Genomic DNA, 23928 nt, shown 5'->3' with positions numbered 1-23928 from the left:
CAGCAACTTAAGGAGGACCCATTGCCACCCACTGTACCTCAGCACCAGGAAGGTAATTCAGCTCAGGCCACTGCCTAGTGTCAGAGCCAGACCTCAGTACTCTGCTAAGTGTGGACCACCTTTACAAATCTCACCCTTTGTGTGTTTAATTTTGGTGTTGGCTAAACAAGTCATCTACCACTGAATCATGTCCCCCTGTACAGGAGAAGGGCTTAAAACAGCTTCTTTCTTGAGAGAGGCAATTCCTCCCCAATAGAATCTACGTTATCATCTGCTACCTATGGTGGCCTGGAAGGCAACTCTACTCCATAATCCAAATGCTTCACACATTAAGCATGGTAGGGACTTGGAGCCAATCGTATTCAGCGACCTCGATGCTCTCGTGTTCAGTGGGTTGAGTAGCTATTGAAAGAGAGAAAGAGAGAGAGAGAGAGAGAGAGGGGAAGGAAGGAGGAAGAGAGAAAAGAAAGGAAGAGAGGAAGAAAGAAAAGAAAGGAAGAGAGGAAGAAAGAGGAAGAAAAGAAAGGAAGAAAGGGAGGGAGGGAAGGAGGAAGAAAGGAAGAGAGAAAAAAGAAAAGGAAGGAAGGAAGGAAGGAAGGAAGGAAGAAAGAAAGAAAGGAAGGAAGGAAGGAAGGAAGGAAGGAAGGAAGAAAGAAAGAAAGAAAGAAAGAAAGAAAGAAAGAAAGAAAGAAAAGAGGAAAGCCAAGAGCCAGGCACGGTGGCTCCTATCTGTAAAGTCAGCATTTGGGAGCAAGTGGCTTTGAGAATTCAAGGCCAGTCTCAATCCTGAGAGACTGCCAGCCTGTTTACAGTCCCAACATCAATCATGACTGGAGTCCCCAGCGATTGAGGGTCTTTTTTGAGAACCCTAATAAGTGAAATTTTATCACAGCATTGCTGACCCCAAAGTAACAGGATGGGCAGTTCTGGAGGGAGCTTTCAGCTTCCATTCATCAAGGTTAGCTGCAGGATTTGGCAGGCTAGAACCCTCAGGGGAGTAACTACTATCTTATTAGGTTATAAATACATTTAATAGCTTTGGTACTGGCTTCTTATTCTGGAGTATTGAGAAAGAAAAAAAAAAAATAGAACCCGTAACCACTTGAGCCTGAGTGTAAAGTCACTATTTTTAAACTGTACGTTGACCCGCAGTATAGATTCTGAATGCTCGCCCACCCAGGACATCTCCACCTCTACTGCTATCTACATGTAAGGTTCAGCTGGCCCATCAACTGCTCCAAAGAAATTAAAAGTGAACCGAGATTTGAAACTCAAATTGTTTCGTTTTGACTCAACTAGTTCAAAGAAAACCCCAGAGGCTCCTTGAGCTCCCCCCCATCCCCACCTCAGTGGCTTCTCAGTAAAGGGTCAGCATGCCCACTTTCCCTCACCTTCAAACAGGCTTTTGTTTAAGTTTTGGAAAGCTGGCCGTGGAACCTCTCATGCTAAGTGCTTTACCATTGAGAGCACACACAGCACTTTAATATGAGAGAGGCCTTATTTCTTCGTGTATCTACCTGAGAAAGAGCATATTTAGTCATTCACCTCATGAAGACTTCCAGGACAGTGGGCTTGAGCTTACCTCGTTTCCAGCTGCTGAGTGACCCCTGGGTCCATAGGACTGTACAGGCCTTCCAGCTACCAGCCACCAGGACTGTCTCGAGGAATGCTTTGGTGGCTTGGTGGGAAGCGGTCCCTCGCTGACTAGGAAGGAAGCTAAATAAACCCGCACAGGTGCTGCAAGCTCCATCTGGGTGGATAACACCCTAAGCATCTACCCCCTTCTGTTCCCACTCCTGCTGCTCCATCTCCTCCTGTGCTCATGTGCCACTGTCTCTAAGAGGCTGCCACCCTGGGGTGGGGGTGATGTGTGCTGCATGGCTGCTTCTCAGGTGACCTCTGCTGCACTGCTGTCCACCAGGGTCTCATGGAAGGGGTGGCAAGGGGACCAGAGGAGTCACCATGATGTAGATGCTGTTTGCTCATGGCCAGAATGGATAGGCCTTTACCTCAAAAGGAGGCTAGACAGGGTCTTCTGGAGGACTTCCCCACCTAGAGACGGCTGAGTCTAGGCAATCTGGAGCTGGCTTTAAAATCAGCAACAGGGCGGCGGGGAGTGGGGGGTGGCTCACAACAAACAGTGGTAACAGAAGGTTTGTGTGGGAAGATGGGCTAAAACAAGCAGTGTCTGTGGTAATGAGCTGTTGTTAGGAAGTATGTGGGGCCTCTGAAGCAGGCTGCTGCCTTTCCAGGGCTGGGCTGTTTGGGGAGAAGGGATGCAGAGTTGACTGAGGCATATGGGGACATTACAGAGCAGAGGAGCCCACTAGTGTGTGTGGCAACCACACTGGCCTACTCTTGAGTCTTGGCACCACTCCACCGTGCCATCCAACTGCTGTCCTGTGAAATGAGGACTTGTGAGGTATCAGCAGAGGTCCTACTGAGAAACAGACGGCAGGGTGGTGAAGCACCAGAGGGCTGGCAAAAAGCAGGGAGACTAGTCCTGTCTGGAGCTGAAGGGACAAGGAGAGGGTGTGGTACCAAGCCTCAGTTGTCTGGAGCTGTGGCCTTAGAAGGGGCAGCTGTCCGCTGCCAACCTGCACCTAGAGGGAGCCAGGTATAAAGTCCCCCAGCTTCTCCATCACACTCTTCCCACCCAGCATCTCTGATGGCTCCTGACCACAAGCCAAAGGCCAAGTGGCCAGTCAACCTCTTCCCAGGGAGAGGATAGAACCAGGGAACACTCAGAATATCCTACAGTCTAAATTCGAAATTGCTGACAGTCTTGGCAGGTAGGTTTGGATGAGATAACCATCAGCACCCGTTCCTGAGATCAGGCACTTGAAGCTCCTGCAGTAGTCTTTATGTATCGAAAGGCGGTGACACAACTTTAATATCAGACTACAAAAGCCAGAACCAAGGCGTGAGTGAAAACAATACGACTTTGTACAAAATGGACAGGTAACATTTATTAAAACTTGTCATACAAAAGGACATGGTCTCTTCTATAAGAAGAAAATATTAAACAGTAACATTCAATTAAAACCACGCTGTACACTGAAGACAGCAATTCTAGGAAGAACTATTTAACTTCTAAAACACATATGGGTCACAAGTATCCATGATATGCACCTAACGACAGTCTGCCTATCATCCCATGGGTCTGTGGCCTAAGCGGTACCTGACTTGCATAAATAAAATAATTTTCAGAAGAAACATTGGGAACCTCATAAAAAGAAAAGGAGCAGCAGCAACTGACATGACACAGGCTTCAAGCAACATTTAAAAAGAAAAAAAAAATCACATTTGCAAATGGTGTTCCAGCATCTTCCCACAGGGCACTATCAGTAGGTTTGCAAACTAGTACCTTTAAATATGTAAATAGAGAGAGAGAAAAGAAAAACAAAACGCAAAGCAACCCAGGATTCACCGGTTAAAGTCAGTTTACCAGTCAAAGCAGTCTAGATCCCAGGAGGCCAAGGGCAGCCTGGCCCAAGGTCCTCAGCATTCCCAAAGTATCTGAGAATACAGGGAGCAACCACATCTGTGGGCGAGGCAAAGCTCCACCCCGACCTTGGGGCCCCAGTACACCTTTCCAAGAATGTTCCTCAACTTCTCAGGGTATGCCACCCACTGTAGCAAGCAGCTTTCCCAACAGCTAAAAGCCTGCCCAGGGTCAGAGGAGTTCAGGAAATGTGTCCTGAAATGGAGGGCAGCCTTTAGGGTAGGCTCGAAGAATGTGGGCGGAGGGGGTGAGAACAGAAATCCTAGGTCATGGGCCAGGGCACAGGAGGAGCTCCTGTGACATCTGTCTCCAGGACTGAAGGCATGGTGCCTGCAGATTATGAAATTCAACCAGCAGGGCCTTGAAGCCCTTTGTATGAGGACTGTAGAAACCCAGCCAAGGCTAAGAGTGGAGACATACGCGTGCTGGAGAGCCACTGATGGAATCTCTGAAACACTGGACAGTGCTGCCCACCACGAGTCAAGCAGTGGAGAGGGAGAGACAAGTACTGTAACAGGGCAGGCTCCCAGACAGGCTCTCTAATGGGAAAGGGAGGTCAGAAGCTTCATCTTAACCTTCTGGACCTCAGACACCCCACCTTCTCACAGGGTCTGCCACATTCCAACCAAACAAAAGCTTTGTCAGCATCACGACAAGGGTTACTGACTCAGTACAACCCAAGGACCAGGGTGTCCCTATAGTGTTTCTTTTACCCCCTGCCCTGCAAGGGTCTCAGCTCTTGTACGAACAGACTGCAAAGGGGAGACAGCTCATGGATCTGTTCAACAGGCAGAAGGCGTGAACATGAGGGTTACTTCTGACAAGAGAATGGCTTAACTGCCTCAGTGTAGAAATATTAAGAAGCCAAACCACTTTGCCCTCACCCAGCTCAGGGTCACCCCTAAACCCACTGGCCTCTCATGTGTAAAGAGTAGGAGGCACATGAGTGTGACTGTACGTCTCTATTCACTTCTCAGGGACGAGGAGGGCTGCTGACTGGCAGACACTGGGAGATCATCTGAATGTAGCAAACCACTAGGAGGTAATATCTAGTTTCTAGGTTAAAAAAAAAAAACCTACATCTATACTTATAATAATACAAAGTGCTTTTATATGCCAAGACTGATACAGTGTTTATAACTAGATCCCTGTTTTGTAATCTTGATCATAAACGTTTACTGTCGAGTCCATATTTTCTTTCTTTCCAGAAAAAGGTTAAAGGTACATCCTTCGTGTCAGAGCCTTAAGATCAGAGGCTTTTGCCAGAAATGTCTGTCATGTTAGAGAAAGCCAAACTTTAAGAATAAAACAGATGATACAGGAGCAACACCCTGCCCTACTGTCTAGCTAGCTCTGACACAGCCTAGAGTCAGTGGGAGTCTCAGTTCAGGGAGTGGCCTGTGGGCATGTCTGGCCAACTGTCTGGACTATCAATATTCAAGTTCCTGCCATGAGTTTCCTCAATGATGGTAGTGTGAGCTGACATAAACCTCCCTAAGCTGCTGTGCTCAGTGTATTACTCCAGTAAAGGAAAGCACACTAGACCCCCACCCAGCCACAGCCTCATCAGGCCTGCCATGTACTGAAAAGCTTTCTCCACACAAGCTTTCTTGCCAACCTAAAACATATGACCATGCAGAACAGACCTCAAGGGCAGCCTTGTCCTTTCAGAATGAGGTGGTGGTGATGGGGGTGGTGTGTGTGCATGTGTGTGCGCACGTTCGCACGCGAGTGTGCATAAACTACTGGGACTTGTAAAGACAGCTTTCTGTAAATGACGTTGCTTAGTGTAGGGCTCCTTTCCCCTTTGAAGCCACGCCCCAGCTCTCACAAAGAGCTGAGAATACTGTGAGCGCACCTCTCAAACAGCACTCCTCACACCAGTGTTTTTAAGATTCCTTTTCTCAAGTCTACTGTTTATAAGTTGCTGCCTCTCACGTATGGGAATGTCTTGCTCACAGGGAACTCTGAGCCATGCATTCTGGCTCAGTCTCATGAGCTGTGGTCCCTGGCTGCCTTTGTTGGGAAGCACCATGATCTAAGGCAGGGGAGCCACAGGTCACTGCTAGCCAGTACTGTCACGCATCATTGCAAACTGGTTGCCTCCTGCCAATAAATGAAGGAAGCTTAGGACAACACACCAACTAGAAACACTTATCTCTGGCACCCATAGATTTAACCAATTAGAATTAAACATAAAACTGTGCCTTATCCAGAGTCTGCAGCACGGTGAAAGTGTCTCCTGCTTTGGACTCAGAAGTTCCGTCTAACAACGCCATGGCTTTAGCTGGAACCTTTAGAACGGATGAAAGTAGACAAAAGAGCTCTGCTCACGGCTCAGCCCAGGAGTCCCTGCTGTAGCCGTGAGGGGAGCAGCATCCATCCAGTGATGCAGCTACCAAAGCAAAGCCCAGAAGCCCTGCAGCTACCAGGAGAGAACAAAATGCAACAAGACCTCGGGACAATGGTGACAGTCAGCCACTGCCACCTGGGCAGGACTAGTGGGTTAGATTCTACCACCCAGTCCTCCTGCCTTAACCACTGCTGGCTGGAAGGGCTGTCTTGCCAGCTGGGCACTGGGTGAACTTATCCCCATCATCCATTCTAGGCCAGGATGAGAACATATAGATTTGAGAAATTAAATCTTTTAATTGGCCTACTTAGAGCTGGTCTTTCAGAAATATCTTCCTTTTTTTTAAGCCTCTCTCATAATAGCAAGTGGCACGCATCATCTGTGCCCAGATTTGCATTAATTACCATAGTTTATTTTTGTGTATGCCACTCAAGGGCCAGACCCTATTTTTAGTTAGCCTCAGTTGTATTCTGCTCAGCCTTTGCAGCTTCATAGGACTTGGTACAAGAAGTCACATGCCTGTGGAAACTGTCCCTCCACATAAATCTCTTTGCACAGATATTACACTCATAGGGCTTTATGCCTGTATGAATTTTCATGTGGCCCACGAGATGGTGCTTCATTTTGAATTTCTTACCACAGACACTACAGCCATACGGGCGAAGACCGAGGTGCATGCTCATGTGTCGATCTCGCTGACTTTTGTGCGTGAAACTTTTTCCACACTGACAAGGATACAGCTTGTCGGTGGCTGAGAATCCTAAGTGAGATGCCTCTTCCTTTATCCCCATGGCCATTTCTATATTCTCACTGTAGCCTGCGGCAAGGCCAGCCTCCTGTTTGTGTCCAATGAGATTCCCACTCGACTTTTCTCCAGAGAACTCTTCCATGGAGGAGCCGTAGAAGTCCACCTGCTCATCATAGCTGCTGCCCTCTGCTTGCTCGTCAAACTCTACTTCCACTTTCTTCTCCACAATTTGGAACTCCTCCTCTGCTCCTGAAGGCTGGGTCCCATGATCCGTCTGCATGGTATTGACAGACTCGGTGACCTGGTGTTCATCGTAGGCTGCGTGCACATCCATGCCATCCCACGCCTGTTCCAGGCGCTCAGGCTTCACATGGATCCAGCGTCTATGAGCCATGATGCTGGGCTTGCTATACAGAGGCCGGGTGTAGTGGAACTCGGCACTGTCATTGGTCCCCTCCTCCCCATCCTGGCTGGCCATCTCAGTGCTCAGCCGGTCATGCTCCGTGGATGAGTTACTGGGCAAATACTCGTGCTCGGTGACCTGAGATGACAGCTCGTCTTTGGTACTCTCCTCTTCATTCTCGCCGTCCCTCAGTTCCTGGGCTTTGGGGAAGTCTGTGTGGCCCCCAGAGCCCAGCTCAAAGGTCTCCACCAGACCGTTGTAGTTACTGCTGCTGGGAGACTGGTGGTCACTGGCGTGCTGGAGCTTCTGACACAGGACGGTGGGGTTCCCCTCCAGAACCTCAGTGCACTTATCTACCACGTGCCACATCTGGAGGAAGCTGGCTGCCGTCAAGTAACTAACGATCTCTGCAGCGGGCATGACAAGGCGTCCTGTGTAGCTGAACAAGAGAATGTTCTCAAACACTCTTGGGTTCATCACATCAGGCAAAACAATTCTCCTACTGTTTTTCAGGAGTACTTGGTCACAAAAGTAGGGAGAACTGGCAGCAAGAACGGCTTTGTGTGCCTGGAAAATGTGGCCTTGGACAACAATGGAGACGTCACATAACTGTCCTTGCTGGCGCTGCTGGTTTAGTTTCTGCAGAATGGTGCTGGAAAAATCTGGAAACTCTACTTGAAAAGAGTTCGTTCCAGGCTCCATTTCATCACCAATCTTGTTTAGTGCTGCAAGAGAAAGGAAAGTCAGTACCAACCCCAGCCTTGAAGAAGCCCATCTACCGTCCTTGCCCAGCACTAAAAACACTAAGACAAGTCCCCAAGTTCCATCAAGTCCCCTTGCCTCTGAGCACTCACCCATGGGCGTCAGTCCCCTGAGATCAGCCTGTAGGAGCTAAGGGTTCCCAAAGTCAGAGCCACCCCCCCTCCCCCACACACAGGAACTTTCTATTTTGCCTTGTCTGTGAGAAGACAGAATTTTCAGTGAATATATCTCCAGGCACAAAAATTCTTTCAGCAAAACAAAATATTGCTAATTAAAACAAACACAAATCTTATCAAAATAACTCAACTATAATCCCTGGACTCCCCACATTTACCAAAGCTAGAGGAAGGAACAACAGTACTATGGGAGGGTGGTTGTAGCTTGGGGTAGATAGCATGTACGGCTCTCTAAGCTCCGCTTCCATGTACACTCCAAAAGAAAAGGAAAAAAAAAAAAGAACTGAATGAATTGTGGAAAGACAGAAATGCCCATGCAAAGGTTATTTGACAGGAATGAATCAGATCAGTCCCATAAGCACAGGACAAGTGCTTGGTTCCCCAGGGCCCAGGTAAAAGGATGGGTATGGCAGCTGATGGATGCAATCCCTAATGCTTCAGGGTGAAGATAGGAAGATCCCTTCACCCCAGCTCTTGGCCAGCCACTTTAGACAATTCAGTTAGCTCCAAGTTCAAAAAATAAAGCAGAGGACAAAAGAATGACCCATGACTCCCTTTTGTTCAAGCTTGTACGTGTGCGCATGTATAGACACAAAAAGGGACCACAGGACTCAAGTTCAAGAAGAACTGAGGGAGCTGGTGCTGCATCACAGTAGGAAAGTAACAGACTCAGTCTTTTAGCACTAGGAAATCCTACTTCTGTTGAGCGGTGCAGGTCATTCTTGGGGTCATGGAGATGAGGGCTTCTGACATGAGCAAAACGAGGTTTCTATCTGGTTGTTTCTATACTGCTGAAAGACTTACAGACCTACTAGGAAGTTGCTACTAGACTTAGAAAACAGTAAGGACAGCCCGTGCTGCTGCTGCTGCTGCTGCTGCTGCTGGAAACATCCAGTGGATACTGCATGAGACAGTTCCACACAGACTGGCTCCCTTGTCTCCAAGTCCTGCTGGTGCCCCTGACTCTGCAGTATATTAAAGTACACAGGAACACCTAGAGTAAAGGCTGGGGAGATGGCTCAGAGAGGGAAAGTACTCCTCTGTAAAGTATGAGGCTGGGCGTTCAGACCCCCAGCACCCATGTAAATGCTAGGTTGAGTGTGGTGGCCGCCTGGAATTCTAGTGGAGATGGATCTCTGGAGCAAGCTGGCTGGACTGGTGAAATGGGTGAGCTCCTGGAAAAGTGAGGGAATGTTCAACATGCAGTTGAGAGTGACCAAAGACGACACTTGAAATCAATTGTTGGCTTCCACACGTGAGTGCACACATGAGCATACACTCTTCCTACCCCCCTACCATCTATCACCAGGTATCACCTTGATCTACTACTATAAACCAATCATCAATAAATACCAAGCTTTCTAAGTAACATATAAAGAGCCAGACAACTCAAACAAAGCTCAAAAGCCATTCTTCTTTAAGTAACTTAATTTATATGATTATTTTTTAATGTGAGTGTGTGGAGGTAGGACCCTATATTCAGGCAGACCAGAGGTCAGCATTAATCGGTTTCTCTGGGGCTTCCACTTGTGATGTTAAAACAACCTCCAGACTGGCTAGCCATCCAGTTCCAAAAGATCCAGCCTGTCTGCCTCCCCAGTGCTGGAACTGCAAGCACACAACACCACTCTAGCTGTTTATGTAAGTGTGAGGGATTGAACGCGGGTCCTCATGTTTGCTGGGCAGTTCACCAACTGAGCCATCACTTACAGTAGTTCTTAAAAATCTTCCTTATAATCCTTGTATCATCCTTCAGGTTTTCAGAAGTCATACTTGAGAGATAAGAGATGACAAGTGAAGAAACTGAAGTGTTCTTAACAATCACTTGCTCTTAACAAGTCTGGCATCTCACTCTCTCTCATTTCCCTACCTCTCTCCCCCTGTAGTCCTGGCTAACCTGAAGCTCTGTAGACCAGACTGGCATCAAAAGCACAGAGCTCTGCCTGCCTCTGCCTCCTGGGTGCTAGGACTAAAGGAGTGCACCACCAGGCCTGGCTCTCCCCTTTTCCTCCTCTGCCACTGAGCTCCAGACCAGTCCCCTCCCTTAGCCTTCCAATTATTCTGCAAATGCAGGGCTTGCTGTTCCTTTTTTTTAAAAGGTATTTATTTATTTATTTATTTATTTATTTATTTATTATATGTAAGTACACTGTAGCTGTCTTCAGATACCCCATAAAAGGGCATCAGATCTCATTACGGATGGTTGTGAGTCACCATGTGGTTACTGGGATTTGAACTCATGACCTCCAGAAGAGCAGTCAGTGCTCTTAATCGCTGAGCCATCTCTCCAGCCTAGGGCTTGCTGTTCTTATGTTCAGTTATTTCAAGCTTTCCTAAAGTTAAAAGCTTGTTTTAACTAAGTAGAGATATAAAACCAGGTCAGTGTTAACTCCAAAGGCCACAGGGTTTTTCCTATCACCCTGCCTCCTCCAAGGAGACTAGAATGCTAGGCCAGTCATTAATGTTTAGATAAAACCATGCTTTTTTGGACAGAGCACTGCTTTATGGTTTTATTATCCCAAAACATTGCATAATAACAGAGCATAAAGCTGTTTCGGTGCCTAGTCTGTAAAAGGGAAGTGGACCATGAATGTACATGTGGACAGGTGTCTATGTGAACTATGAGAGCAGCATCTGGGTGGAGAGCCTCTAGGTATTTCTCCCCACGGTAGAACTCTGGTTTGGAAAGGGTAAGAACAATGCTCCAACAGAAGCGGGAGTGCAGTATCACAATAGCTGTTTTGTGATCACAGAATTGCTACTTGGAGGACAGACTCCCTTCAAGATCAGCTCTGGACCACGCTGAGAATATCCGGACTTTACGATAGGGAAGTACCACAACTGACCCTCCTTCAGGTTTAAAACACCCTATGAGGCCGGGCAGTGGTGGTGCACGCCTTTAATCCCAGCACTTGGGAGGCAGAGGCAGGAGGATTTCTGAGTTCGAGGCCAGCCTGGTCTACAGAGTGAGTTCCAGGACAGCCAGGGCTACACAGAGAAACCCTGTCTCGAAAAACAAAAACAAAAAAAAATAAAAAAATAAAAAAATAAAATAAAACACCCTATGAAAGAGGAGTGGAGGTTATTGGGGGTTTAGCTACTACCTCTGGATTAAAACAATATAAAACCCAGGCCATGGGTAGAGACAAGACGTTCTAAACATGATACACTACTGTCCCTTCCTTTAATAGTCAATCTGAGTGGGTTTGTCCGGAGATCACCACTGCAGGGAAGCGGATACCCTTTAAGATATGCTAAGGAGATGGGAAGAATAATTACCCTTTATTGAGACAATACACACACACAGCACAAAAGCTCCTCCCTCGCTGTAGCTACAGCTTGCAGACTTTCCAACAGTCTACTTTTCTACCTTTCTGTCTCTTACCTAAATCAAAGCATGCTTGTTCTGATCCTAAGCTTCTTTACCCATCCTCTTTTTCTTTCTTCTTCATCATCATCCTTCCAGCAGCTCCCGAGGCTCAGTCTACCTGTCTTGTTTCCACCCATTCTAGTAAAAGGTTCCTTGAGCTTCCTGGATTGCCTTAAAATTCTTTCATCAAGGAGACAGAGTCTGCTAAAGGAAACTGGAACCCCTGTTGGATGGCTGGAGTGTTGGTTCTACTTCGTTCGATGTCGTAGTTACTGCATCTGAGCTCACAGTTAATTCAAAGTTGGGCACAGAGGGGTACACCTGTAAGCTCAGCACAGAAGCCTAGGTAGGACTGTGAGGCCTACTTGGGTTCATAGTGAGACACCTAGAATAACTAACAGTTAACTGAAGATCACACCAAAAAAAAAAAAAAAAAAAAAAAAAAAGCCAGGCTGTGGTGGCACACGCCTTTAATCCCAGCACTTGGGAGGCAGAGGCAGGCGGATTTCTGAGTTTAAGGCTAGCCTGGTCTACAGAGTGAGTTCCAGGACAGCCAGGACTACACAGAGAAACTCTGTCTTGAAAAAAACAAAAAACAAAACAAAAAAACCCTGAAGATCACATATTTTACCAGAGAGGGCAGACATGAGTGTGAGATAGGGCATGCATGTTTAGCTGTGTCAAGGTGGTACCTGACCTTGTCACTGATGGATGGATGTGGCTTGGCTCCGTTATCTCTGAACTTGTAAACACACTCAAAAGTGGCTATAGTTTGTTTAAACTATAGCTGCTGTTTCCAAGATTCACTTATAAGCCAATAAAGCAGTTGCATGCAAAGTATGGGTGACGAAGACCATCAAGAAGAGTACTGCCATTCTTACAGGGTTATAACCTGGCAGAGGAGACAAACACTCCAACAGTCATTCAAGGCAAAGCCCGAAACACCTTCGGAAGAAGCCAGGGGGGCGGGGTTGCACATAGGTGCTGTCTCTATGAAGTCTGAGGCACCAGACATCAAGACAGGCTTGCATTTTTCTCACATAGCAGGCACTTACTAAAATCATCCAAGTAATATGAAACATGAGCGTAACTCCAAGATCCCCGAGCTGTGAGCCACAGGCTTTTAGATATCAGATACCCTTGACTAGCAACTCAAATTCCTGCCCCTGGCAATCCTGGCAGAGCAGCACGGATCTTCAGAGAAGTAGTAACATTTCATCCTGTTTGCTAGAGGCCATGTCCTAGTTAGGTTTTATTGTGTCTGCAACCTAGAGAGGCAATACCTGAATCAGATTGGCCTTCGGCTGTGGGGAAGTGCTTGGATTACTAATTGCTGTAGGTGGCAGCATCCCTAGGCAGAAAAGTCTTGGGCTGCTTAAGTAACTACAGAGCAGAAGCCAGTGGAGCCGGAGAGTGAGCCAATAAGCATAAGCAGTTTTCCATGGTTCCTACCCTGTGTTCCCTTCCTGGTCAGGGTGTGACCTGGTAGTGTAAGCTTTCTTCCCAAGTTACATTTAGACAGGGTTTTATCATGGCAACAGAATGAAATGATACTACAACACTGAACCTCAGTGTTAAACCTGAGAGCTGAGGCAGCACCAAGTACCTCAGATTAGGTGTGGTGAGGTTAATGTGTTGTTGGTCTAAGGCTGGAGGAAGTCTGAAGCTGGGGCTAACTGCAAGGCCTTATCAAACGTAGTCTAGGTTTGAGAAATAAAAATAGTACATCTGGAAAACAGTGATGGGATTTAATGAATTGGGGGTGGGGTGGGCAGTGAGCCATAGTGGTGCCATCAAAGAGAGAGAGAGACTACAGACAATCAGTATTTGCATATCATATTACTATGATAACCTCAACTGAGTGCAACAAAGCCAGGTAAAAAGAATAAAGATTCCAAAAGGCATTTCTCCATAGAGCAAGACCCTCATGAACAGCACTTGGCAACAGCAGAGTGCCTGCCTGCCATGTGCCAGATACCTGGTTCCAAGCCTAGCACACCTCCCCAGCCCCTAAACAATGAAAATTATAAGGGTCCCTTTCTCACCCACTAAAACGGCATGAAAATAAAGAGATATTAACAACTGTCAGTAGTGTCCTGTGGAGAACAGAACCCTACACGCACTGCTGGTAGGCATGGATAGTATAAAAGCTGAGGAAGGGGGTTGGAAGTTTCTCAGACAAACAAGGATACAGACCAGCAATTCTACTCTTAGGCATACTCAACAGAAGAGAACACGATGTCCACCCAAAGCTCATACGTCCGTTAACAGCATCATACAAAAAGCCCAAAGCAGAAACAATTAAAACAATAAAAGTGTGTGTTGAAGAACAACTACAAGAATACAGCACATCCCATCGAAAAGATTACCTGGCAGGAAGAAAGAATTTGGTAATCTGGAGGGCCGTGAACTCTGGGAAGAAGCCAGAGCAAAGAAAGCTGCTGGCCCAGCATGCAGCAAGCGCTGGGATTTTTTACAATCAGCATAATAAAGAACAAGAGAAAGAAGGAGGAAGAGGTTAGTGGGGGAGAGGAAGGACAGGGGAGGAGGAGGGCAGGAGAAAAGGAGAGTGTAGGAACAGGAGGGGGAGAGCTAACTCAAAAGTTCACATCTCTAACATCCCATTATAAGACAGTTCAAGACACAAAAGTGGATCAGTGGCTGTCAGAAGCTAGAGGTAGAGAAAGGCAGGGCGTGGTTAACAACTGAGTGTCTTGCCAGCCACAAAGGCCGAGGTACAGCTTCAGTCCTGGCAGTCCCAGCAGATGCAGGCAGATCTTCGTGATTTGAGGCTAGCCTGATCTATAAAGCAAATATAGGACAGAGAAACCTTGTCTCAACCCCACTCCAGCCTAAAAAAGAACTTGTACGGAGATCAGAAATTCTACAGTTCAGTTGTAGAGAAGGATGTGCGTAAATACATGAATATACTAAAAAAGGCCTTGGAATGCTCAGTAGGTTTAAGATAGCAGGGCTAAGCCCAGGGCTTCACGTTAGGCAAGCAGCTGTAGGCTTCATCTCCAGCCCATAAACTGTTTTTATTAAATTATTTTACACAATAATGCAAGGTAAACTGAGGTGCCAATGTTCAGTTGTTTCTTTTTGAAAACATTTGCTCAGTTTTGCTTTCACACTCCCGATCCTCCCACCTCAGCATCCTGAGTGCTGGGATTACAGGTGCATGCCACCACACCCAACTGCCAATGCCAACTGTGCAGATTTGTGACTGGGTACTGTACACTGTTTTACCATTTTGTAGGAAATACCTTGGCTGGGTAGCCATAGCTATCAACACACTGACAAGTAGGATTATGGTTAGGGAGCTGCTGACACTCTCTAGCACATGAATGAGGGAGGGTCCAGGACCATCGAGGGACTTCTGCTACTTCTCCCTCATGCCCCCACCCCTTACTCCCCAAATGAACTATAGGAGGTGAGAGGGAACTCCATAAGGCTGCTTCCTAGAAGTTATCGGCCATGCTGGAGTAGAGCTTACCCATGTCCTGTAAGCAGCCCCTCACCCACACTCTGTAAGCAAGCCAGATACACTCACTGGTTGGACAAGTTGGACTTTGGTGGAATCGTACTTTGCTCTGTCCTTGTTGCCCTATCTGGGATGAATAAACGTTGTTTGCATCTCCCTAGGAAAGGTTAATGCAACACTGGGTGACTAGGACAAATCTTACCATTTATGCATACATAAGTATGTACACAAACACGGTTGTCTCACAGTGTTTGTGGAAGCTGGTTCTAGGACTACCCCTCAAATATCAAAACTCTGCGGCTGCTCAAGTCCCCTGAAGAAAACAATGCATATTCACATGCCGCCTGCTCATGTCTTCAAGAATATTTTGAACCATCTCAAGATAATTCATACTTCCTGACAGGCTGTGTAAACAGTGTCAGACTGCACTGCTTAGGGGACAGCAAGAAAGTCTGTGCACGAGCAATAGTTACCTTCTTTTAAAAAAAGATTTATTATTGTATTATAGACTATGTGTCCATGTATCTATGGGTAGGTTTGTACATGTGAATGCAGGTGCCTTTGGAGGCCAGAAGCTGGTACTAGATCCTAGAAGTCCCAGGCAGCTACCCAACACGGGTGCTGGGGCCTGATCCTCTCTCTCTCTTCAAGAGAAGGATGCGCTCTGAGTCACTGAGCCACCTCTCTGGCCCTTCCTAAACCTTTTCAGTCTGTGAAGGGTGGACTCCACAGACAGAGAAGCAGCTTGTGTATAGAATATTTCACACAGACACTGTACCAGACTCTGCATACATAGCACTTGACAATCTCTACCTCATTTGGTCCTGCTTGCAACAACCCTTCATAGCTACTGTGGCAAGACCAAGAGGCCAACCCATTTGCCCAAGGTCATCTACTAGAAGTGGTGAGACTTAATACCAAAGCACATATCCAGGCCAGTCAGAGTCTGAGAGATGGGGTGCAGGCATTAAAGATGTGTACCACCAGCACCCAGCTGCTATTATAAGGCTTTTAAAAGCGGAAGATAGCAGCTGGTGAAAGGGCTCAGTGAGTAATGGGGCCTGATGCCAAGCCTGGGTTCAACCCCTAGACTCACATGGTGGATGGAGAACTGGCTTTCCCAAATTGTCTTCTGACTTCCACATGTGGTATGCACAGGCCCATGCACATACAAAGAAAATAAAAGTGTAATAAAAATTAAAATAAAATCAAAATAATGCAGAAGGCAAAGGGCCTTGTATTGGAGACTCCCTTGAAACAGACTGCCTCTATCACCTCTCCATGCTTATGAGCTGAGCAGTAGACACTATTTATTCTTCAGCTAAGAAAATTATGTATCAAATCTCAGACACCATTTCAATAGGGACTAAACACCCTAAAAGAGCAGAGACAGCGAGGAAACTGGGAGGCAGACCTACCAACTCCTGTACTGAAGCCCTACAGGGATGTCTTTAATCAGAGCATATGGTGATTTGCATACTCACTGTAGAAGGCACAAGTAAGCACAGGAAATGTTGCTTTAGGAAATTTAAAGCCTGCACAAATGTAGAAAATACCAACACCCTGCACCTCCCAAAATTCTTCTTGTTTGTCAAATGCCTCGCATCTACAAAACAGCGGGTAAGCCAGGACCCAAGAGCCTCAACCTCCTACTGGGTTCAGAGAGCAAGCGGAAGCTCACGTGACAAGACCTGCTCAGGCCACAGTAGCAGTCTGGGGTGGGAGATGGGGAGACCTCAGAAGTTTAACTCTAACTCTAATGAATAGTTTTCTAAGTTAAAAATAAAAAATCACTTGGCAGAAACTTCTCTCTGAAATGAAGGACCTTGTTAATGTAAAGTACTACAGCGAGAAGCCTTAAAATGTACAGTATTTTCTCTTCAGAGGAATCATCTGATCTAGCCCAAAAAAATCTTGGCAAGGGGTTAGAGAATGGCTACGAGCACTGGCTGCTCTTTCAGAGGACCCAGGTTCGATTCCCAGCACCTACATGTCAACTCTCAATCATTTCCAGTCCTAGGTGATCTGATGCCCATTTCTGGCCTCTGTGAACACCAGGCACATATATGCTGTACAGGCCCACATGGAGACAAAACATCCCCACATACAAACAAACACATTTTTAAATTAAAGAAAACACCTTGAAGAACTATATTGTTTTTGCTGATAGAAAATTATTACAACATACAGTCCTAAAAATACATTTTAAGTAAATGTGTAGCTTACCCAAGAGCAAAGCTGTGTTCCCAGGATAATGTTCCTTATGCCATGGCCATCAAAGAGTAGTCTGAATGGATACAGACAGAGAATGCATTTCTCAGTTTTGCTTTAAATTAAATCACACTCATTTCTGAAAGGAAAAATCACATTGAAAACTTAAGGTGCTGGGTTTGAGAATGCTCACTGGTTAAGAGTTCTTGCTGCTCTTTCAGAGGACCTGAGTTCAGTTCCCAGGACTCATGTCAAATGACTCACAACTGCCTATAACTCCAGCTTCAGGGGACTTCTAGCCTCTGGAGGTATCCGATACACATGGCATACATGCACATACTCACATATGCAAATGAAAATAAATCTTATTAAAAAGGGAACCTGTGTGTACATGTGCTTCCCTGATGAACAGCATGAGAGGCAGACAATGATTAAGGCTGCTGCTGGCCAGTCAAAGTAATCCCAGAATGCAAGGGCCAGCCTGAGCTACCCAGTAAGACTCTATCAAAGCAAAAATCTTAATTAGGAATTTTCATTCTAGAAGCTCTTGGCTTCTGTTTCTGTAGTATTTTTTAAAAAGTTTTATTACACTTTAACTTGTTTTCCTGTGTTGTGTCAGCCTTGGAGCTGGCACACAGCACACATGGAGGTAAGAAGACAACTTGTCCTCTCCTTCCACCTTGGGTGCTAGGGATCAAACCCAGGCTGTCAAGGCAGTGTGAGCAGGGCCAGGCCATTTTGTACTGTGTGACAATTCCTGAACTAAAGTGATGTGTTTCTATAGATTCTTGCCTTCCTGTCTGGTCAAACCCAAGAATGGCCGGTCAGGAAAGATGCTTACTGATTACTTACAAGTGACTACTCATCCGTTAACCCAGCATCAACCAACTGCAGAGCCAACGAGAAACTTGTCCATCTCCTTCCTTCCTCCTCACACCACTAAGGGACTGTCTGCCATGGTTCTCATGCTCTCCTCAGCCCCTGCCACGCTAGTGTCTACATTACCTGTGTAGTTCATCACTCTTTTAGAATATGTTACCCCAAAGAATAATCTGCCTCAGTGGCCCCCTTCATCTCTAAACCTTTCATGATGGTGTGGAGACCCTGGAGAAAGCTCCCTGAAATAGGTTGCTTCCCAGGACCCTCCACCCTGTTACTGTTTCCTCCCCATCCAACTCTGGCCTCCATTCCCCACTGGCTTTCCAGGCGGCCCACCCATTTGTTCCCCTTTCCCAAAAACCCCAATACTGGGTCAGAGTGTTCTGGTCAGGCCCCACTGTCTTTAAAGCAGCTGAGTCTAAGGACACTTATTTCCCTCAGTTTACTGTTAGTGACATGTGTTACACCCCTGGAAGGGATTTCTGCTAGGGAAGAAAACTGAGGCAGCATGTTGTCTAAGTCTGTAAGAATTTTGAGTCCCACTCTGAGGGGTCTGGTGAGCTAACTGGGTTAGCTAAGCAGCCCAGTAGGAACATTCATTTCCTTACAGTTTGGAATGTCAGCTGGAGCTGGCAGCCCATACAGAAAACCCAGCTCTTGGGAGGTGAAAGTAGGAGGATCGGAGTTCAGGGAGCTACCTTGGGCTACACCAGACAGGATGTATGTTGCAGTTTTAACAGCTGTGGCTACTGAGGTCATGACTAAAGCACTCCTGGCAAGATGAATGTTTCTGATGACACAAAGGGTGACTCCACTTGGAAGAACTATGGATGCAACTCTGAAGCAGACTGTATTCAAAAGAATGGGACTTGGAACATTTCAGAAAGCCGTTTCCTGGGCACTTTAACTGATGGATCTTTGTTTATGCTTTTCCGGTTCTAAGACCAATACAGTGTGCACAGATTTTATTCTTTAAACACTTTATTCAAAGTGTTTTTAATTAGGATAAATAAGTCCAAGTGCTGGGAATAAATTCCACTCCAGGCAGTGTTTCTTTTCTTGGTGAAACAGAAAACACTTGATGGCATCTAAGAGTCAACGAAATACAATAGTAAGTCAACTGTTAGTCATATTACAAAGTTTGAAGCCCGGCACCTTGGCAAACGTCTTTAATCCCAGCACTCAGGAGGTAGAGGCAGGAGCATCTCAGAGTTTGAGGCCAGCCTGTCTGTATAGAGAGATCTTGTCTCAAAAACAAAACAAAACGAAACGAAAACGAAACAAAACAAAACAAGGCCAGGCATGGTGGCACAGGTCTTTATTCCCAGCACTTGGGAGGCAGATCTCTGAGTTCAAGACCAGCCTGGTCTACAGAAAGAGTTCCAGGACAGCCAGGGCTACACAGAGAAACTCTGTCTCAAACCAAAAACCAAAACCAAACTAACCAATTGACCAACCAAACAAATAAACAACAACAACAACAACAACAACAACAACAAAAAGCTTGAAAAATGACCTTGGGGCTGGTGAGATGGCTCAGTGGTTAAGAGCACTGACTGCACTTCCAGAGGTCATGAGTTCAAATCCCAGCAACCAACATGGTGGCTCACAACCATCTGTAATGATATCTGATACCCTCTTGTGGGGTGTCTGAAGACAGCTGCAGTGTACTTACATATAATAAATAAATAAAAGTTAAATTACTTTCAGAAGTTAAAAAAAAAAAAGAAAAATGACCTTAAAGGCAAGTAAGGTTATAAAACAGAAAAAACGAACAAAAACCCCAAAACCCAAAAAGGCCTTGCCTATGAAAAAAGAACAGACCATTTCTACTCTAATAAAGGAGTATTTTTCCAGCTGTACAAGCTCTTCGCATGTCAAAGCAAATGTGTTTCAAGTTGCCCCTCAGTAGATCTCTGCATTGACTCCAAAGGGGCCAGGAGGGAGGGAGGTGGAAAACTGCTGCCGCAAGAATTCAAATAACTCAGGGTCCCAATCCGCTCTCTAACGGCAGCCGAACCTGCCTCAGCTGCCGTGAAGGCCTGGCTTCATCACTACAAGGGATTCAACTAAACGTTCCAAACCACAGTTAGCCATGTTGACACTACATCATTCACACTGTTGTGCACAAACCATTTCTAGAATCTTCTTAACATCTCTTAAAACTCTGTTTCCACTGAACAGCAGCCTACTCGACTCTAGCACTTGATAAATTATGTTTCACGTCCTGTCTATTCCAGATACTCCACTCCAAAAGTTTCAGTGTTCGTCCCTACAGCGTCTCCTTCTCAGAGAGTACTTTGGAAACAAGCAGGGAATGAATTCCTATTAGGTTTCTAAGTTCTTCACTAAGCTGCTCCTAGAAACTCTGCTACTGTGCTAAGTTAAAGGTCTAAAGGCAGATGGAAGAAGTCTGGTCCTTCCTAAGCCTGTAGATGCTGGCCTGATTAAACAGGGTAGTTCCAAACAGCCCCGGAGGCCACCTGGGGTTCCTGGAAAGAGCAGAGAGTTGTGGAGACCAGTGCAAACCACTGGGAAGAGAAGTTCAAGATTCATTAAACTGCCTAGATCCCGAGATGTGCCTTCACTGTGAAGGCCAGTAGCTCCTGACACTTTGTTAGGTTTGGTGACACTTGTCAGAACTGAAACCAGACTGTAATCAGGCCACCGGTAATGTTGCCCGGGCAGGGGAGTTTCACAGGGTCATGAGTCACCTCCATGGCTCAGAGGTCCAGGCAAGGCCCGCCCTGCCTAAACAAACCCAGTTGGGAGGGAGAGAAACAAGAACACAACATTGGCAGATAGATAGATAGATAGAGATTGAAAAACAGACAAATGGCCAAGAAGTTGGTGTGACATTCGGGCTCAACCAGAGGGCATCCCGAGGGGGCAGAAGTAGGGTCAAAAAACACTGAAGCAATGAGGAGACAGAGGTAAAAACAAAGTCCAAAGGCTGTCAGCACCAGAGATGCAAAGTGTAAACTCCAGCTGACAAGAGGCCAGGTGAGGACAAAAACAGGTGACAACGGTCTGACAAAGAGGCGAAAATCAGAGCAGTGAGGTTCTCCTTCGCGGCGTCGGTTCGCGCGTGGGTGACTCGACCCCGAGGTCGCCCCGGGGGCGGATTCTCCAAGCGCTCCAGCCTGCCGTGCACCTGCTGCAGGGTGACCTTGGCCAGGAGGTCGCCCGAGAGGCCGCAGGACTCAAAGCCGGAGCGCCGGGGCTTCGGAGTCACTCGCGCCGTCCCGCATCACCGCCGTCGGAGGGAGTGCAGTGTCCCGTGTCGCGGACACTCGTGACCCCGACCGCGACCTCTCGCGCGAGCGCCCAGCCTCCCCACCCTGCCGTACCTCAAGACGGCTCCGTGCCCGTAGCTCCAGCCTACCGGAGCGTCCCCGTTGCCGTACGAAGGCCTTATTCTCAGCCGCCACCGCGGGGACAACTTCCGCCCGAGCCTCTCGCCCCTCGGATACGCTTTCTGATCCCGCCCCCGAAACTGCCAGTGCTTCCGGAGGCGTGTCGGCGACTCTGTGGTGTGCGCATGCTCCAGGAGTCCTTTCGGGGCGGGTCTTCAAGAGGGCAGGCTCAGGGGGCTGGCGCCTGCGCAATGGTCTCAAAAAACGATCTAATTTCCAGTTCATAGCTCTTTGGATTTAAGAGACAGGTCAGCGTGAAAAGGCGCTTGTCGCCAGGCCTTATGGCCTGGCTTCTATCTCTGGAAACCATGGTGGAAGACTGACTCTTGCAAGTTATACACTAACCTCAACAGGCGAAGTATGGTAAACGAACGCTTAACCCCTCACCACCACCCTCTCCCCCCCAAAAAAGTAATAAAATTTCAAGATGGCTTTGAACTCACTGTGTAGCTTAAGGTGGACTTAAATCCACTCGTATCTGCATCTGTTGAGTATCAGGATTGCAAGGATGTGTCTCCTTAGTTGGTGTAGGGTGGATACTCCGGCTGGACCACATACATGTTCTATGTCTTAGGTCAGACAGTTTCCCAGAGGTGCGCGCCTACTTCTTGGGCTCTGGAACTCAGACGTATTCAGAGAGGAGGCTGGGACTCTCCAAGAGAATTATTCAGAGAAATTCTGGGAGGCTGGAGAAATGACCCAGTGGTTAAGATCGCCTGTTTCTCTTCCAGAGGACCTGGGTTCAATTCCCAGCACCCAAATGGTGGCTCACAGCCTCCTTAACTCCAGTTCCAGGGCATCTGTCTCCCTCTTCCGGGCTCCACCGACGCCGGAAACAGTACCCAGACACGTTTGCAGGCAAAACACGCATACACATTAAAAAAATTAAAATAAAAATAAAAAAGTTCGGGAAAACAAAACGGGAAGAAAACAAATACCGAAGCACAGAACTGGGAACAGGTGCAGAATATCTTGCTAGGGGGAAAATGTGTGAATTAAAGGAATGGCTCAATTGGTAAATTCGTTGCAAAGCATCGCAAACTTGAGACTTGAATTCAGTCCCCAGAACCATATAAAAACAGCAGGTGTGATGGCAGGATTTTAATGCCAGTGCTGCGGAGGCAGGGATCGGTGAGTTTCAGAACAGGGAACCTGCCGAAAAGGAGTAGATGGCATTATTGATAATGACGCTAGGAGTTAGCCTTTGATCTACACAAGCACCCATACATCTGTATATCCACATCGGCATGAACAGAAATGCAAATACACATGTATATTAAAAATAAAAATTGGGGCTGGGGCTGGAGAGATGCCTCGGAGGTTAAGAGCATTGACTGCTCTTCCTGAGGTCCTGAGTTCATTTCCCAGAATGCACATGGTGGCTCACAACCATTCATACTGGAATATGATGTCCTCTTCTGGCATGCAGGCATACAAGTCAATAAAGTACTCGTATACATAAAATAAATAAATCTTAAAAAAAAAAACTAGGGCTAGAGAGATGGCTTGGAGGATAAGCTCGAATATGAAGCCGACTTGGGCTACGTAGATAGTTTTGAGTCAACCTGAACTGTGTAGTGAGATCTTGTCTCAAAGAAGCAAAACAAAATAAAACTCCAACAAATCTGATGGTAAAGCAGTTAAGAATTGGGGCAGCTGCTTGGCGTCATCTGGAAAGCTACACTCTGTCTCAGTCTTCTTGCTTTGCCTGCTTTAGTCCTTGTCATATGGTGCGCCTTTAATGATGCTTGAAGTTCCCAGCTTGAGGTGTGCTTGGAGCCGGTGGTGGATCATTTAAGGAGTATATCCAACTCGACACTCAAAAACACTTTCTCCAAATCCTCCCGCGGTGACCTCTATGTGTTCATTCTCTTTTGTCTACTTGTGGCAAGAAATTGATCACAGGCAATGCCTGATCCAGCACCGCCAGCTGATCATGAGACGACCAAGATGGTTTGGGACAAGTCTTAGTCATGTAGCTTCCCCAGGTTCAAAGAGCCACAGCTGCTCCCCAACAGGCTGTTTTTATTTGACCTCATAGTTCCTGGGGGAATTCTTGGCAGCACTGCTGGAGGTCTTGTGTCTTAATTGGTTTTAAAAAAAAAAAGAAAAGAAAGAAAGGAGGGAGGGGAGGCTGGAACACCTACCTTGAACCCGACTAAAAGACATTTTTTCTTTAACATTTATTTATTTTATTTATTTATTTTAAATAACATTTATTTTCTTTAACATCATTTATTGCATGTTTATGTGTGTGAGTGCCTGTGTCATGGTGTGGGGCTGGGGTCAGAGGACAACTTATGAAAGCTGGTTGTCTCCTTCTTCCATGAGGGTCTCCCAGATTGAACTCCAGTCATCAGGTTTGGTGGCTTTACTTGATGACTCATCTCACTGGCCCCAGAGTAGTTATTAAAAGATATTTTAAAGACAGACTTTAAGAGACAGAGAGGCACTTGAGAAGAAAGTTAGGGGCGGGCAGTGGTGGCGCACGCCTTTAATCCCAGCACTTGGGAGGCAGAGGCAGGCGGATTTCTGAGTTCGAGGCCAGCCTGGTCTACAGAGTGAGTTCCAGGACAGTCAGGGCTACACAGAGAAACCCTGTCTCGAAAAACCAAAAAAAA

The 23928-nt window shown here is 46.7% G+C and overlaps 1 protein-coding gene across 3 annotated transcripts; it reads right to left on the bottom strand.

Moving 5' to 3' along the window:
• Positions 1-2943: 2943 nt before the first annotated feature.
• On the bottom strand, positions 2944-21364 carry Zbtb43 (zinc finger and BTB domain containing 43). 3 transcript variants are annotated; one of them, XM_028756996.1, is made up of 3 exons: positions 21242-21364; positions 17028-17088; positions 2944-7734 (listed from the first exon to the last, which is right to left on the bottom strand). In XM_028756996.1, the coding sequence occupies exon 3, from the start codon at positions 7709-7711 to the stop codon at positions 6308-6310; it is 1404 nt and encodes a 467-aa protein (XP_028612829.1). In that variant the 5' UTR covers positions 7712-7734; positions 17028-17088; positions 21242-21364; the 3' UTR covers positions 2944-6307. The 3 variants fall into 3 exon arrangements, with proteins under 3 accessions (XP_028612829.1, XP_028612830.1, XP_028612831.1); XM_028756997.1 differs by having other exon boundaries at positions 17028-17151; positions 21242-21320; XM_028756998.1 differs by lacking the exon at positions 17028-17088 and having other exon boundaries at positions 21242-21305.
• Between the last annotated feature and the right edge of the window lie 2564 nt (positions 21365-23928).

This window comes from Grammomys surdaster, unplaced genomic scaffold (assembly GCF_004785775.1).
Source record: "Grammomys surdaster isolate TR1022 unplaced genomic scaffold, NIH_TR_1.0 126133, whole genome shotgun sequence".
Lineage (NCBI taxonomy): Eukaryota > Metazoa > Chordata > Mammalia > Rodentia > Muridae > Grammomys > Grammomys surdaster.
This window is presented reverse-complemented; position numbering and strand designations above follow the sequence as displayed.

Bases quoted from the DNA above. Each gene is read 5' to 3' on its own strand.
- Zbtb43 (XM_028756996.1), bottom strand. From the start codon at position 7,711: ATGGAGCCTGGAACGAACTCTTTTCAAGTAGAGTTTCCAGATTTTTCC.